The 16,299-nt window shown below is 53.4% G+C and overlaps 2 protein-coding genes across 2 annotated transcripts; one reads left to right on the forward strand and one right to left on the reverse strand.

The window, feature by feature from the left end:
• The first annotated feature begins 1,408 nt into the window (after positions 1 to 1,408).
• KDELR1 (KDEL endoplasmic reticulum protein retention receptor 1) lies at positions 1,409 to 5,716 on the forward strand. The gene is made up of 5 exons (XM_065420767.1): positions 1,409 to 1,642; positions 2,963 to 3,063; positions 3,946 to 4,104; positions 4,286 to 4,538; positions 5,602 to 5,716. The coding sequence occupies exons 1-5, from the start codon at positions 1,552 to 1,554 to the stop codon at positions 5,634 to 5,636; spliced, it is 639 nt and encodes a 212-aa protein (XP_065276839.1). The 5' UTR covers positions 1,409 to 1,551; the 3' UTR covers positions 5,637 to 5,716.
• A 2,953-nt stretch (positions 5,717 to 8,669) lies between these two features.
• Positions 8,670 to 14,568, reverse strand: SYNGR4 (synaptogyrin 4). Its single transcript, XM_065421064.1, has 4 exons — positions 14,473 to 14,568; positions 11,498 to 11,735; positions 10,369 to 10,505; positions 8,670 to 8,900 (listed from the first exon to the last, which is right to left on the reverse strand). Exons 1-4 carry the CDS (start codon positions 14,566 to 14,568, stop codon positions 8,670 to 8,672), a joined length of 702 nt encoding a protein of 233 aa, XP_065277136.1.
• Between the last annotated feature and the right edge of the window lie 1,731 nt (positions 14,569 to 16,299).

Consider the following 16,299-nt stretch of genomic DNA (forward strand, 5'->3'; position numbering starts at 1 on the left):
AGACCCGATGCCCCATTCCAGACGGCCCACGTCTCAGCGCTGGGCAAGGGGTCCCTGGAAAAGGCATGTGGAGAGTAAGAGCAGGGGAGCTGGAAGGGGAGTGTGGTCTAGTGGGTAGAGCAGGGGTTTAGCATAATTTCTCCACCATCTCTATCCAGCCCTGGCAGGCACATCCCTCCCAGCTGCTCCCTGCATCAGCTGCAAGCAGGGCATGGTGACCTGGCAGCTCGCACTCCTCCACCCGGCTTCTGCCCATGGCTGGGCACTGCCGACCCGGCTCTCCTGCAAGGCACAGCATGGAGAGCTGTGGGTGGCACAAGCCTGTGTGCTGGGCATCCAACGAAGCTGGAGCCTGGGGGGGGACCCCCAAATCACCCCACCCCCCGTTAGCTATGCCCCCTGACAGATGCTCCACCTCAGCCTGGCAGAAACACCTTCCCCCCAGGCTCTGATCTCTGGGCTCAACCCTCCGGCTCCAGGGGATGGGCAAAGCCCAGCTGGGCTGTACCTGGGGGGTTGTTTGGGGGTGGGGGCTAGATGCCCATACAGCATGAGCCCATTCCCTTGGGGCAACCTGGGGGAGAGAGGGAGACGTTATACCCCCCCCCCATATGGATGGGAGAACCACAGAGCTAATTCACAGCCCTCTTTGCTCTAACCACCAGCCCTCACTCTCCTCCCAGAGCCAGGGAGAGAACCCAGGAGTCCTGGCTCCCAGCCCCCCACCGTGTAACCACTGGACTCCTCTCCCCTCCCAGAGCTGGGATAGAACCCGGGAGTCCTGACTCCGATATGCTCATCTTATCAGAAACGTGGCAATTCCAAAAGCACAGCGCCTCCTAGCGTTGCCTTAGGGCATTGAGGCCCGCATAGACAATGAGGGACAGCGCCCCCTGCTGAGCCCCCGCCCCGCTCCCTGCAGCCCAGCGTCCCCCTAGCGCCCCCCTGGGGCATCGGGGCCAGCGGTGCTTGTCAAGGTGACATCACTGTGTATTTGGTTGGGTTGAGATTTGGGGGGCAGGCATGAGGGGTGTCCCTGAGCTGAGAGCAGAGGGGGGGGGACGACCTCCCAAAGACCCATTTACTCTGGATATCCTCTATGGGGCCGGCAGGGGGAGGATTGTTGCAAAGAGAGGGGCAAGTTGGATGACAGCAAATTTGGGGAGCTGTGGAGTGGCATTCAGCTTGGTTTCCTGAAGCAGGGCTGTGGGGCCTGGGAGCCGGGACTCCTGGGTTCTCCTCCCAGCTCCAGGAGGGGGGTGGGGTCTAGTGGTTAGAAGAACAGGGGAGTGGGGGAGGCAGGACTCCTGGGTTCTCCCCCCGGCTCCGGGAGGGGCAGGACACGTTGTCATCTCTCTCCCCGCTCTCAGCCCAGCCCCGCGGGGGGGAGGGGATTTTCTTTGCTCCTCCTTCCTCCTCCTGCTCGGGCCTTGTTTCCTCAGCCCCACACACACTCCAGCCGGGCCCTTCCCAGACAGCAAGGGGCGCCCCTCCCCCATCTCGCCAGCCAGCCCCCCCAAAGCCCCCTCGGCGCCCCCTCCCCGAGCCGCCATGAACATCTTCCGATTCCTGGGGGACATTTCCCACCTCCTGGCTATTATCATCCTGCTGATGAAGATCTGGAAGACGAGGTCCTGTGCGGGTAAGGAGGCCCCCCATTACCCCTGCTCTGCACCCCCAAACTACCCCTCCGGGTCTCCCCTGGGAAACTGCCCCGGGATCTCTTTGGAGGGGTCCTCGCTGGCTCAGCCCAGCCCCTTGCCCGGAGCAGGGTGGTTCTCCGCCTCCCATGTAACAACGGGAAGTTATTGGGGTGCATGGCCCCCAGCGCACCCCTCCGTCACTGGGCTTTGGGGGGCATTGTGGGGGCGCCTGGGCTCCCCAGCCCGCCCATCCTTCGGCGGCCTGGTCATCCCTCAGGTTTGCAAATTTGGGGGGTGAGTGTGCGATAAAGCCAAAATAGAGGGGGGGGGGCTCCTTGATTGGGGGGGGGAGCTGGGAAGTGGAGGGGACTCTGGGGGAGCAAGGTAGCCCCTAAACTATAGTGGGAGCACGGAGGTGTATAAGTAAATTGGGGGCCTCCTCACCCCACAAACAGACCCCCCCCTTTTGAGATCGGACTTGGAATTGACTTATTTGGAGAACTAATTGGGGGAGAGATTTGGGGGATAATTAAACTTCATATTGGGGAGCGGACACCCCTCGTGAAGGGGGGATGGGCCCTTTGATTTGCGGGGTTCAGTGCACCCCCCCCACTCGTGTATTTTTGAGGTGGGGTGGGAATAGCCTCGGCTGGGTTTTGGGGGGCTCCTTTTTGAGGGGCATGGAGTTCTGGAAGGTGGAGGACTTGGGGGATGGGAGGAAATGGGGTTCCCCACTTGAAGAGCTGCCTTTGGGGGAAGCTTGAGGGGTTATGTCCCCTCCTCTGGGGGGTGTTGGAGGCTGGGGAAAGGGGGTATCTAAAGCCCCAATGATTGGGTCATTCCACCCCCAATGGCTTTTGGGGGGGGGTTGATTTGTGGGGAAGGGGAGGAGGGTGGTGATATGGAAGCTGGGTGAGAGGGGGGTCAGAGATCCCACAAATTACACTCCTGCTGCCCCCCCCCCCCCGACCCCCATCCTCTCTGTTAGGAACATCTGTATGGGGCACAGACCCCCAGGCACACACACACTGCAGGGGGCTGCGATGGGGTGAAGCCAGAGGCCTGGTATGTGTGGGGCAGCCCCAGGCTGGCGTCAGCAGCTTCCCCTGGACTGCAGAGCGATCTACGGGCAGGGCAGATAGGAAAGGCCCTGGATAGAATAGGCCCGGAATGGCTGGTGCTCCTCACTCCCAACATGCAGCCCCCCCACCCCCCCCTGCTGGCCCAGCCCTGGGCTCCCCCCACCCAGCTCTGCAGGTGCTCCTCACTCCCGACCCACAGCCCCCTGACCCCCACTTCATCTCTCGCCCCCCGGGCAGGGATCTCTGGGAAGAGCCAGATTCTCTTTGCTGTCGTGTTCACAACCCGCTACCTGGACCTGGTCACCAACTTCATCTCCTTCTACAACACCTCCATGAAGGTAAGGCCTGATCACCGTGCCTGGGGGCTCCCCAGCCCCCCTCTTGCCATCTGCCCCCCAGGCCCTCTCCGACCCCCTCGCACACACCCCTCATCAGCTCCCGCCCGCCTTCCCCTGGGTTTCAGTTGGATGCTTGGTTCTTTGTCTCTGTGCCGGGTGAGGGGTCCCCATAAAACCAGCCCCCGCACCCTACCATAGAGGGGCCATGTCTCAGTCAGGGGGTCCCTGTATAACCAGCCCCCACAGCTGCGTCTCAGCACTGGTGAGGGGGCCCCATGTAAGAATCGCCCACGTTCCACCCCAGAGGAGCCGCGTCTCAACACTGGGCGAGGGGTCCCTGTATAATCAGTCCCACCCCAGAGGGGCCACGTCTCAACACCGGGCGAGGGGTCCCTGTATAACCAGCCCCCGTGCCCCATCCAAGGGGGGCTGTATCTGAGCGCCAGGCAAAGGGTCCCTGTATAACCAGCCCCCGCGCCCACCCCAGAGGGACCATGTATCAGCGAAGGGTACCCGTATAGCCAGTCCCCATGCCCCAGCCCAGAGGGGCTGCATTCCAGCCCCGGGCTAAGGGTCCCCATATAGCCAGTCCCCACGCCCCAGCCCATAGGGGCCGCGTCCCAGTGCCAGGCGAAGCGACCCCATATAACCAGCGTCCACCCCCCACCCCAGAGGGGCCACATCTCAGCGCTGGGTGAAGGGTCCCTGTCTGCACTAGAGGCATACAACCCATGTCATTGCACCTTGGGGTGGGGGCTACCTCGTTGTGCTGGGTTTGTGCAGTGCCTATGGCGGGCTCCTCTCCGCGGCTGCTCCCCCGCCGTCCGGGATAACCAGCGGGGAAGGATTGGGCTCCCACCCAGCTCCGCCTCTTGTCTCCAGGTCGTGTACATCGCCTGCTCCTACGCCACGGTGTGGCTGATCTACAGCAAGTTCAAGGCCACATACGACGGGAACCACGACACCTTCCGGGTGGAGTTCCTTGTGGTGCCCACGGCTGTGCTGGCCTTCCTGGTGAACCACGACTTCACCCCGCTGGAGGTAACGGCGGCCCCATGCCCCCGGCGGGGGTACCGCCAGGCTGTTTGGGCGGGGCTTGGTTACTCTGGGGGCGGGCAGGGAGGGAGGGCATCTCCCCGCCTAGAGCCTGGCGCGGGGGGATCCCACGGACTCCTGCGCGAGCTCTAACCGGTTCTCTCCCCGTCGCTGCGTGGGTCCTAAGATCCTCTGGACGTTCTCCATCTACCTGGAGTCGGTGGCCATCCTGCCGCAGCTGTTCATGGTGAGCAAGACGGGCGAGGCGGAGACCATCACCAGCCACTATCTCTTCGCCCTGGGCATCTACCGCACCCTCTACCTCTTCAACTGGATCTGGCGCTACCAGCAGGAGGGCTTTTTTGACCTGATCGCCATCGTGGCCGGGCTGGTGCAGACCATCCTCTACTGCGACTTCTTCTACCTCTACATCACAAAAGGTGCGTGCGGAGATTAGGGATAGGGATCTAGTGGTCAGAGCTGGAGGGCTGGGAGCAGGACTCCTCTGGTCTCTCCCCAGCTCTGGGAGAGGAGTGGTGTCTAGCGGTTAGAGCGGGGGGGCTCGGAGCCAGGACTCTTGGGTCTATCCCCAGCTCTAGGAGGGCAGTGGGGTCTCGTGGGTTTGAGCAGGGGGGGCTGGGAGCCAGAACTGCTAGGTTCTGTCCTTCCACTTGGAGGGGAGTGGGGTCTAGTGGTTACAGGGGGGCAGCTGGAAGTGAGGACTTCTGGGTTCTATTTTGGCTCTGTCACTGATTCGCTGTGTGGTCTGGGGAGAAAACAAGTTGCTTCCCCTCGCTATACCCCAGTTAGCACTTCTGGAAACTGAGCCGTGCTCACCCACCTCCCAGGGTGGGCATGTGTGAGGAGCTGGGGCCGAATGACCTGTGCTTCTGGGGCTAACACTGGTAATTCAGCGGGGATCTGTGGTGTGGTCATTTAAAGGCTCTGTGGGACTTTATTGGGGGAGTCGGACTGGCAAATCCCTGTACAGTGGCAATTTTATCCCATGGCCCTGTCGCCCCTGCTATGCCAGCCCACCGTGCCAGCCAACCCTGTCAAATGCTGCTGCCTAAAATTAGGCATCAAAATCCACTTCAGGGAAGAGGCTGGATTTTGTCAGAGGGACCAGGTGCTCCAGGGTCGATGGGAGCTGAGTGTGTTCAGCCCCTCTGTGAATCAGGCCCTTGTTTGAGTGCCTAAAATTCAGGACTTGGCATTTGGTCTCTGTTCTCGTTTGTCATACTTTTCTAGCATGGCTGTGTGCTGCTAAATAGCTGCCATGCCCCCACCCCAGAGGTGGCTGCATCTCAGTGCTGAGAAAGGGCTCCTTGTACAAGGAGCTGTTGCACCTCACCCACAGGTGGCTGCATGTCCCCTCTGGGTCAGCAAGTCCTTTGTGACCAGCTATCACACCCCACCCTAGAAGGAGCTGGGTGGTGGGTGAAGGTGTAAAATGCCTTGAGACCAAAGGTGTAAGAAACGCTGAAATCCTTCCTCCCACAGTTCTAAAGGGGAAGAAGCTGAGTTTGCCAGCATAGTGGCATCCTGCTCCCGCTGCCCTCCGTCAGCCCCTAGGAGGAAGCCTGTTCACATGCAGACGACAGACACATACCGTTTCTGACTCTTTTTTTGTTTTTTGACCAACTGAACCAGCCACAAGTCGAGCTGAGCTCTCCTGTATTTACTGTCACCTGGAACTGTTAGCCACTCGAGCGAGAGACCGTGGGGATTTGGGAGGAAACAGTCGACAGGCCTTTTTTGGTCGAGACGGATCTCTGGGTTTGAGAGTTTGTAGTTTTTTGCCTTTTGAAAACACCCAACCCCATCTCCCCTGCCCTTTCTCTTCTTTTTCTCCCTCTTCCCTTATTTTTATAAACAGCCGGGGACGTTTTAAATGGGCTCCTCTCTTCCCTCTTGGCTGATTCCCCGGTTGTGTAGCCAGACAGGCTCGCTGAGGTCTTTGGTGCCTGCGGCGTGGTTTCACCAATGTCTGCTCGGATGGAGGCCAGGTTTTTTTGGGGTGCTGTTTTCGAGACATAGGGTGGGGGTGTTATTTCACACCACAGGGAAGGCATTGAAATAGCCTCTGGTTCCTTTTGATAAAAATCCATTTTTTTTCATTTTGAGGTGGGAATTGAATCTGTCTCTGTTTATTCCTTTTTTTTATTGGCAAAGAGGGTGCAACACACTAAACTCTGTAAATCTCCTTGTTGTGTACATAATTGATGGTTAATTCCTTGTTCACTTTAAATAAACAGAAGAAAACAAATTTTTTTTTTTTTAATCAACTTAGTGCCTTTTTTTGGAAAAAAAATCAATAAAAGAGAAACCTGCTTTGTTTTCCTGTCCTGTGTGTGGTCACCTCTTTGTCTCCCCTCTGTTATTCTGGCAGTTTCGATTGGATACAGGGCTCCCCATCGCTTCCTGTCCTAAACATGGTGTTGCTGTGTGTGCCATTGAATGTTTTTCATTGGAACATTTTTTTTTTTTTTCATGGAAAAGTGGGGTTTTGATTAAAGGAATTTTTGTTTAAAAAGGGTCTGTTTTTTCCACAGGTAATTTTGAATTTTCATCCAAAAATGAATGCCTCAAACCTGAAATATTTTGATTTGATTTTTTACACAACACCCAGTTAACCTGTGGAACTCATTACCATGGGATGTTGTGATGGCCAAAGGTATAACTGGTTTCAAAAAAGAATTTGATAAGTTCATGGAGGATAGGTCCATCACTGGCTATTAGCCAAGATGATCAGGGACGCAACATTATGTTTCAGGCGACCTGAAAGCTCTGGCTGCCAGAATGCGGGATGAGAAGACAGGCCTGCATCTCTCCAAAATTGTCCTGTGCTGTACATTCCCCCTGAAGCTCTGGTACTGGCCAATGTCAGAGACAAGATACTGGGCTAGATGGACCATTGGTCTGACCCACTATGGCAGTTCTTATGGATATGCTGTTGCAGTGCCTTATGGGAATTGTAGTTTGGGTGCCTCAATATTTCCGGTCTCCTCTATGGGCTGGGCTTCCCAGCTGAGTTTCATTTCCCATGATGCACCACCTCCCTTCAGTGAGAGGAGAGACGATCATACATCATGGGAGATGGAATCCAACCAGGGAGCCTATCTTATGGAGCAGAATGGCACCCAAACTACAAATTCCATGAGACACCGCAGCAGCATATTTGAACTGAAGATTTCAGGTTTTGATTTATTTTTTCCTGCCAAAAAGTGGAAATTGTTTGTGGCAATAGAAACCATTTTCTGTCCAGCGGTAATTCTGAGTTCTTTGGGAATCACTTACTTCTGCTCAGCTCAAAGTAAGTCCTGTTCCAGGGGTTTCAAATGAACTTACAGCCCCTATGCCACATTCAGATGATGCAAAATCTCAGCTTTACCCATTTTTTTAAAAGTAAGTTTCCAGCGCTCCTGGTTGTGAAGAAAACCTTCCCCTGGGAACTGAGGTTAAACCAGGGGTGAAAGTTGGCCGGTATGGCGTACCGGTAAGAACCCGTACCGGCCTGTATTCACCCCACATTAAAGTGCTGCCACGGCAGCGCTTTAATGTCCCTGCCCCTTCCTCCCAGTCAGCGGCCCTGCTGGTAGGGTCCGTACTGGCAGGGCCCCCGACAGGGGAGGCAAAAGAGGCAGGGACGTTAAAGCGCTGCTTTAAGAACGGTCCTTTGCCGCAGCAGCGCTTTAACACTGCTGCGCCCCTCCCGCATCAGCGGCCCTGACGGTTTGGGGGGGCACAGCAACATTAAAGCACTGCCGCGCAAAGGACCCTTAAAGTGCTGGGGGGGGTGGGGGGGGGGCAAAGGGAACAGCTACAGGGACTTACCGGTATGAGGTGGGCCGGGGCTGGCTCTGACCCCCCACCCTGCCCCTTCCGCCTGAGGCCACGCCCCTTCCGGGGGCCAGCCCCAGCCCAGCCCTGTACCGGTAAGTCCCTGTAACTACTTTCACCCTTGGGTTAAACCAAAGCAGCGTTGCCTACTTGAGTCTGCAGGCAGCCTGAAACAACAGCTTGGAGATGCATGAACTCCTTGCTCCTGCACCTTGTTGACATGTTGATTCAAATGCTGCGACATTGTCAATGTAACTGTGTTGCTGCTGGTCCTTTTAGCAGAAGCAGCTGGTGCAGGGAAGGAAATGCGGCAGAAAGAACAGCAGAGCCACAAAGATAAGGAGGATGGGGGAAAGGAAGAGTGCAGAAATGCCACTGACCTCTAAGGAGTTGGGTATATCTTTCTCACTTTAGTGTCACCAAATGTGACAAAGAACAGTAACTAATTTAGACACATTCTATCCTCGATCTTTGCAAACTTCCAATTGGTATCAGCGGGGTGGCGGGGGAATGGAGCCCTGTATTTAGGGCCAGAACTATACGCGGAATTTGTCCCTTTGCATCAAATGAGTTTGACACCCGTGGTTATTGGCTTTCATTTCAACACTGCTTCTCTGTGTCTCAAGTCTCCTTCCCTCTTGCCTTATGATTTGAATTAAGCCACTCAGGTTCTGGTTGAGAAAGCCAAAGCCTCTCTTTATTTACTGCAGGTTGAAAAAAATAGATCTCTAATTGTCATTCAGGAAAGTGAGCCGGTTTCCCCTTGGAGTCTGCGGGAAGGGGGTGGAGCTGGCTCTTCTGCCTTCGGTGGGGCTATGATACTCCATGCTGTTGGAGATGGAGGTGGTGGTGACAGAAGAGAGCGTGGTCAGGGCCACAGCGCCTTCGTCCAAGGACTTTTTGTAGGGAATGGGGGGCTCAACCCACAGGCCCCTCAGGGCTCGGTAGCCCAGGTACACCTGCAAGGCAGAGATGGGGAGACCTGTCACACACATGTCATTCTTAGTCCGAACATCTCCATTTAGGCTTAGGGAATGGCCTCACTGCAGAGTTAACTCAGGTTAGCTACACTCAAATTACAACTCAACTACCAGCTGTGTCCGCATTGGCGCATGTGCGGTGCAAGGACCTCGGGGGGCACATCTGGCGGTTCTGAGCACTGCAGTAAACTGAGCCGCTCTCTATTCTTTCCCAGTGAATTACAGGAGAACTTGTCTGTCCTTTCTGGGCAAAGGGGGGTAGCAGCACTTGAGCGGAGCTAGCCTGCCTCTACACTGGAAAGAGGTTGTGTTAGCAGCTGATGAGCTGTGCTTCCTAGAGTTTTAGCCTATGCCCCCTCTTGGGCCAGGAACACCACCCCACACTCAAGGGCTGTTGTGTGTATGGGACTCAAGTTAGTGGCAACACTCAGATTAACTTTGCAGTGAAGACAGGCCCTCAGAATGACTTCCAGGGATAGTTCCCCGGGCAGTGTAAATCCATATAGCTCTGTTGACTTCACTGGAGTAACAACTGATTTACTCCAGCTAAGGATCTGGCCCTCAGTTTGTAAACTGGTCAGTTCAGCCCTTCCTGATGAGGGCTCCCCCTTCTGGCATTGGAATCCCCCACTTCCTGATCTGGAATACTAGCTGAATCTTGAATCATTCAATTCATTTGGTGCCTGTGCATGAGTGAGAGAGACAGGGAAGGTCCGTAACAGATCTTGTGAGAAGGCCCCTCCTGAGAGCGAGTGACTAGGTCCGCAGCCCGTTGAGGAAAGTATGAGTCACCCATTTGCGGGTGGTCTGTTAAGGGCCTGATCCCAAGAGGCGCTCAGCAGCTGCTGCTCCCCTTAAAGACAAAGGCATCAGGCTTTCTTTTTGGCACCTCTCAAGGCAGGCGTGAAGAAGGGTGAACTGGCAAAATATGAAGGGGGTGGTGTCTTGGTATGAAACAAGCCAAGGATTCCTGTCATCAGGATGGGAAGTCACAGCTGTGGGTAGAACCTGTGTGGACTAATGGGTGCTGCCAGCAAAGGAGCCAGGCGCGCTTGGCTTCTTACCACAGCTGGCTCTGTGCCTCTGTTTCCCCATATACCTGCTTACCTCCAGAGTGTGTTAAAAGGGTTAATTGCTTTGGAAATGTAAAGTGCTACAACCATGTTAAGTGATGAGAAGGAGGAGCCCTCTAATGCAGGAAGAAAGAAATAGACAGGAATCACAGTAGCACCCCTATACCACTTTCATTCTTAAGTTAGTGCTATTTCCCAGAAAGGGCCAATTCTGTCTCAGTTAAGAGGGGAAATCTCCTTTCTTTCCTGCCCAGTAGTGAAACATTCCTTTTACAAGGCAGCGCAACAGGGGCTCTGCTATGATTGCTAGATCAACGGGGTGTATTCGCTCTGGAAAGGACTGGAGTCGAGAAAGAGAAGTGAGAATTTCTTACCCAGCAGGGGATGGAGAAGAAAGCAAAGGCAATGCTGGCGCGGGCTGAGCTGCTTCCCAGCAGGTAGTGGTGAGCAGACCTGTTCCATTGATTGGCCAGGAAACAGAAGCCAACGAACCATATGCACGACCAGATGACTGGAAAGACAGGGAGCAGGATTATGGGCAATGCAAACAGGTGTGTTGGGGAGTTATGGTGAGGTGGGAACGGAGCTGTCAAAGGTCCATGCAAAAGCTCAGGGTGAATGTTCCCCTTCCCATTTGTCTGAGGCAAACCTCCACATGTGACTGAGATAATGGGGCTGCATTTCAAAGAATAAAGCAGCTGAAAAATATCATAAAATGCTCTCCAGTGGTTATTGTACAACCAAGTGAATGGGAAACTCAATGACACCTACTGCTCCAGGGGATAAGCTGCCTGAGGAGCTGGGGGGCATTTTTATCTCTGATGAACATCACTGGAAAATTGGTGGGTGTATTAAAGAGGTGTTTTGCCTTCCTCTGAGACATTAGAAGGAGACAGAATACCAAGCTAGATGGATCACTGGACTCCCCTGAGGTGGAATTCAGGAGACCTGGGTTCAATTCCTGTCTCAGCCATGGGTAAGTCACTTCATTGCCTCAGTTTCCCCATCTGTAAAATGCAGATGATGATATTTACCTCCCTTTGTGAAGCACTTTGAGGTCTACTGATGAAAAACACTAGCTAGGGACTATTGGTGTGATCCAGTGCAGCAGGCAGACTGTGGGCAGATGCAGCAGACTAGACGGATCGTTAGCCTGATCAGGTGAGCTAGGGATACCGCGCCTCTGCTCAGACCTGGTGGCGGGGGTACTTGCCTTAAACAGGCTGCTTTTCTGATTGAAAATGTCTGCAGAGAGGATACCATGCTTAATAGACAGTTGATCTGATGTGGTACTGGCAGACCAATGGGTCTGATCCAGTCCAGCTGGGAAGTGGGACAGCAGCAAAGATGTCTCAATGCCAAGATTTGTAGCCCTTTGGCTCTGGCCAAAGTGGAAAAGGTTGAAAGTGCGTGAGTGAAGAGGGGCTTGCTGCTGTGCTATGCTGAGCTGTTGTTGATCAACCCCATAGAGGGACTTTTGGATTTGGAGGAGTAATCACTTACTGGAGAAGGTCAGGTCCAGACTCAGGATGACAGATTTGACCTTGTGGCTAATGATGATGTTGTCATAAGCGTCGAAGGCCAGGAAGAGGAAGGATTGCAGGAAGGCCAGGACCCCGGCTGTGATGGCATAGCCGCAGGCCACCCTATTGTCATTCAGCACGCAGCGCAGCTGGGATGAAGCTGTCAAGTTCTGGTAGCCGTCGGTCACCAGGGTGGCAAATATGATAAGCGAGAAGAGCTGGGGTGGCAAAAAGGGAAAGAGTTAACCACAGGTAGACAGACACACTGCTGGGATTGTGTAGGGCTGTGGCGACTGGTGGGTAATATGATTGTCCTGCCAGCTCCTCTTTTAGACTGTAATATCTTTGAGGCAGGGACTGTCTCTATTTGTTCAGCACCCACCACAATGGGTCCCCAATCCCAAACTGTGTGATTCTGTAATAGCCCGTTGCCAACTCTGTCCACATATCTATTCAGGGGATACTGTCATAGGACCTAATCACATCAGCCACACTATCAGAGGCTCGTTCACCTGCACATCTACCAATGTGATATATGTCATCATGTGCCAGCAATGCCCCTCTGCCATGTGCATTGGCCAAACCGGACAGTCTCTATGTAAAAGAATAAATGGACACAAATCAGACGTCAAGAATTATAACATTCAAAAACCAGTTGGAGAACACTTCAATCTCCCTGGCCACTCGATTACAGACCTAAAAGTCGCAATATTACAACAAAAAAACTTCAAAAACAGACTCCAATGAGAGACTGCTGAATTGGAATTAATTTGCAAATTGGACTCCATTAAATTAGGCTTGAACAAAGACTGGGAGTGGATGGGCCATTACACAAGGTAAAACTATTTCCCCATGCTTATTCCCCCCCCCCCCCCCCGCGCAAAGTTCCTCATATCTCCTTGTCGATTGCTGGAAATGGGCCATTTTCATTACCACTACAAACAGTTTTTTTCTCTCCTGCTGATAAAAGCTCACCTTAACTCCTTATAGTGTGTATAGTAACACCCATTGTTTCATGTTCTCTGTGTATATATATATCTTCCTACTGTATTTTCCACTACATGCATCCGATGAAGTAGGCTGTAGCCCACGAAAGCTTATGCTCAAATAAATTTGTTAGTCTCTAAGGTGCCACAAGTACTCCTGTTCTTTTTGCAGATACAGACTAACACGGCTGCTACTCTGAAACCTAAAATGAAGTGGTGAGCAGTCAAGCTCTCTGGAGCAAGCATTGTCTGTTTGTCCTGTGTTTGTACAGCACCTAGCGCCAGAGGGGTCCTGCTCTGTGACTGGGACTCTTAGGCACCACCACAATACAAATAATAAAGAGGAACAAAAATGATCAAAGATTTAGGAAACCTGACCTAGGAGGAAAGGTTACAAAACTAGGCATGTTTAGTCTAGAGAAAAGAAGCCTGAGGGGGAACCTGAGAACAGCCTGTAAATACCTTAAGGGCTGTTATAAAGAGGGCTGTGATCAGCTGTTCTCCGTGTCTACTGAAGGTAGGGAAGAAGTAATCGGCTTAATCTGCAGCAAGGGAGATTTAGGTTAGATATTAGGAAAAATGTTCTAACTCTAAGGGAAGTTAAGCTGTGGAATTGGTTTCCAAAGGAGGCTGTGGAATCCCTGTCATTACAGGTTTTTAAGAACAGATTATAGACTCATAGACTATAAGGCCAGAAGGGTCCATCATAATCATCTAGATTGGACAAACACCTGTCAGGGATGGTCTAGGTTTACTTGGTCCTGCCTCAGTGCAGGGAGCTGGACTAGGTGACCTCTCGAGGTCCCTTCCAGACCTGAATTTCTATGATTCTGTGACTCCAATCTACTTCAACAGTTGCTGAGGTTGCTCAGCGCCTCGCAGCACTGGGCTCTGATAAAAGATTATCAGCTTGGGCAGAGAAATCCTTGGACACCTTTTCTGTTTGTAGCTCAGGAGTTGTTGGGGGTGCCTGAACACTGGCCTCCCACTCTGCTGTAGCAAAAAAGAATAAGCTTTGCTCTCATGAGAGGATGTTCTTGGGGTAGGGCAACAGACTGTGACTCAATAGATCTGAGTTCAAGTCTAGGCTCTGTGTGTCCTCATACCTGTGTCCCACTCTACGAAATGGGGGCTGTAGTCCTGCCTGTCTATTTTAAGCAATCCCTACTCCAAAAAGCTTATAATGTGTTCTGGGGCCTTGAGGCATCTCTGTGATATAATGAACACTGATAATAATGATTGCAGGACCTGAGCACTTGTCACCATACTTGCATCCCAGCCACCAAGCAAAAATTAATGTGACTGGAGGAATCAATTGCTAGTCAATGAACAGTGAAAGAAAGTGATGAGCAGCTTCTAGCTAGTACTTTTCATCAATCAATATCAAAGCATTTTACAAAGGAAGTCAGTATTATTATCTCCATTTCACAGATGGGGAAACTGAGGCACAGAGTGGGGGACAGGGTCACCCAGCAGGCCAGTGGCAGATCTGGGAATAGAACCCAGGACACCTGAGATCCAGTCCAGTGGGACCACCCCTTTTACGTAGACAGATGGGCAGGCCTGGCTTGGTTGAAATATGAAGAGATTGGGCGTCTTCCCCAAAGCTTGAGTGAACTCTGAGGTTTGAAAACATTTATTACTTTGGGGTGCTTTATATTTTCAAAAGCCCCGGTTTCATACAGAATTGGAAACACCATGAGAGGGGGATGTAGGTAGGGGTCTGTTGTGTCCATCCCTGCCCTGGGAATGGAGGACTTCGGTTTGCAAGCTCTCTAGGACTCTGAGTTTGGACAGCACCGAGCACAATGGGACCAAATCCTCCTTGGGGCCTTTTGACCGCTACTATCATATACATGTTCATAATTATTAGGGCATATTTTGTCAAGGGTTAAGCCAGTGTTGGTTGTGAGGCTAAATCTCCACCCCCGGGGCTTGGAGGTGGGGTTTTTCTCTTGGTTTCTCTCACCCCAGCTAGGATCCTAGCAATGGTCCGAGGTTGCCTCAGGAACTGGACCACGTTGTTCTCCGATTGCTCCTGCGGACTCAAGCTCACCCTCCTCATCCTGCTGTCTTCTCACCTGCCTCGGGGTGAAGATTGATCTTCAGGATGCAAGGCAACAGACAAGAGATTAGAAGTGGTGATAGACAGAAAGGAGAGGTGTCTAGTGTTCCCATTGCTAGGTGATCTTTAGTTCCCTCAGTCACACAGGAAAAAGGGGCAACGGCTGAACCCTAATAATGCTCCCCTGTCCTATTTTCAGCGGGATGCCCCTAATTTACCTCCATGGAGTTCATGTAAGCCCGGCTCATCCCTCTAATACTTCTGACTAACCCTGCCTGGCTGCAGAGGATTTGGCAGGAGGCATTCCAGAGTACTTGGTGGAGTAAGTATGACATTCACTTTACCCTCTAAGCCCCCCCAGCCAGGTATCTGTGAGTCACAGGGGATGGATTTGACCCTGATTCTGCCCTTTGACCCCTGGCAGCCAGGTAACTCTGGTTGTGGCGGGGCTCATGGACCCTGGCTCTGTGCTGACCCATCCCACTATCTCAGACCATGCCAGAGTTTGCCTGAACTGGGGTTGGCAAGACCCCAGTTCTGCTGTCTGATCCTCCCCAGCCCAGGGACCTCCTCCCAGGTGAGTATCCAGGAACATGACAGGGCTGACACCACGCTGACTCCCTCAGATTCCTGCTGTCCCTGACCACGGTGAGGATGGGGTTTACGTGACCCTCTGGTGGGAATAATCCTGGCTTTTCCCTCCGGCCTCTCACGTTGCCATCATTCCTGACAGCTGCAGGCTTGGCATGGCCCTGTCTTTGCCATCTGAGCCCCCCCTACCCTGCTGCACCTAAACAAGGCAGGGTTGGTGTGATCCCCACCTCTCCTTTGACTCCAATGACCTTGTTATTGCTGACTGGGACTGCAATGGCATCACCCCAGTTGTGCCCTCTGACCTGTCCCTGACTGCACCAGGGTTAGCATGATCCCAGCATTGCCTGCTACCACCCTTGATCTCCTTTGCTGCTATGAGGGGGGTGAGACCCCAGCCCTGCTTCTGACCCTCTAACTTCTAGGCTCTTCCTGATCGTGGTGGGGTTGGTGTAACCCTGGCTCTGCTCTCTGACCCACCCCTGGCTGCTGTGGGGTTAGCGTGTCTCTGGCAGAGGCAGGATTGGTGTGATCCCAGTTGTGCCCCCATCACATCCTGCTTTCCCTCACAAACAGGTGTACCATCTGATGCGAGGGGGTTGCCATCACCCCAGCACCCGTCACATCCCAACCCAAATCTCTGACAGTGGCAGTGCTGGCACGATGCCAGCTATGCCCTATGTACCCTTTCAATTCCCAGCCCTGCTCTCTTTGATGTTAGAGGGGTTGGCATGACCCCGGCTTTGCCCCCTATCACCACCCAGCTCTCTCTGATATTCGGGGGGTTGGCGTGACCCTGATTGTGCCCCCCTCAACTCTCTCTGACATTGGGAGGTTGGCGGGACCCCAACTGTGCCCCCCCTCAGCTCTATCTAACATTGAGGGGTTGGCGTGACCCCCACTGTACTGCCCTCAGCTCTCTCTGACATAGGGGGGTTGTGTTGGCGTGACTTCGGCTGTACCCCCCTCAGTTCTCTCACACTGGGGGATTGGCATGACCCTCACGGTGCCCCCCTCAGCTCTCTCTGACATAGGTGGCGTGACTTCGGCTGTGCCCCCCCTGCTCTCTCCAACATTGGGGGGTTGGCGTGACCCCAGCTGTGCTCCCCTCATGTCTCTCTGACACTGCGGGGTTGGCAT

The sequence above is a fragment of the Emys orbicularis genome, chromosome 21, assembly GCF_028017835.1.
Source record: "Emys orbicularis isolate rEmyOrb1 chromosome 21, rEmyOrb1.hap1, whole genome shotgun sequence".
Classification (NCBI taxonomy): Eukaryota; Metazoa; Chordata; order Testudines; family Emydidae; genus Emys; species Emys orbicularis.

Coding starts and splice junctions, on each gene's coding strand:
- KDELR1 (XM_065420767.1), top strand. CDS start 1,552: ATGAACATCTTCCGATTCCTGGGGGACATTTCCCACCTCCTGGCTATT. Junction 3,064..3,945: donor TCTACAACACCTCCATGAAG/GTAAGGCCTGAT, acceptor TCTTGTCTCCAG/GTCGTGTACATCGCCTGCTC. Junction 4,105..4,285: donor ACGACTTCACCCCGCTGGAG/GTAACGGCGGCC, acceptor GTGGGTCCTAAG/ATCCTCTGGACGTTCTCCAT.
- SYNGR4 (XM_065421064.1), bottom strand. CDS start 14,568: ATGAGGAGGGTGAGCTTGAGTCCGCAGGAGCAATCGGAGAACAACGTG. Junction 10,506..11,497: donor TCTGGACCTGACCTTCTCCA/GTAAGTGATTAC, acceptor CTGTCTTTCCAG/TCATCTGGTCGTGCATATGG. Junction 8,901..10,368: donor TCTTCTCCATCCCCTGCTGG/GTAAGAAATTCT, acceptor TCTGCCTTGCAG/GTGTACCTGGGCTACCGAGC.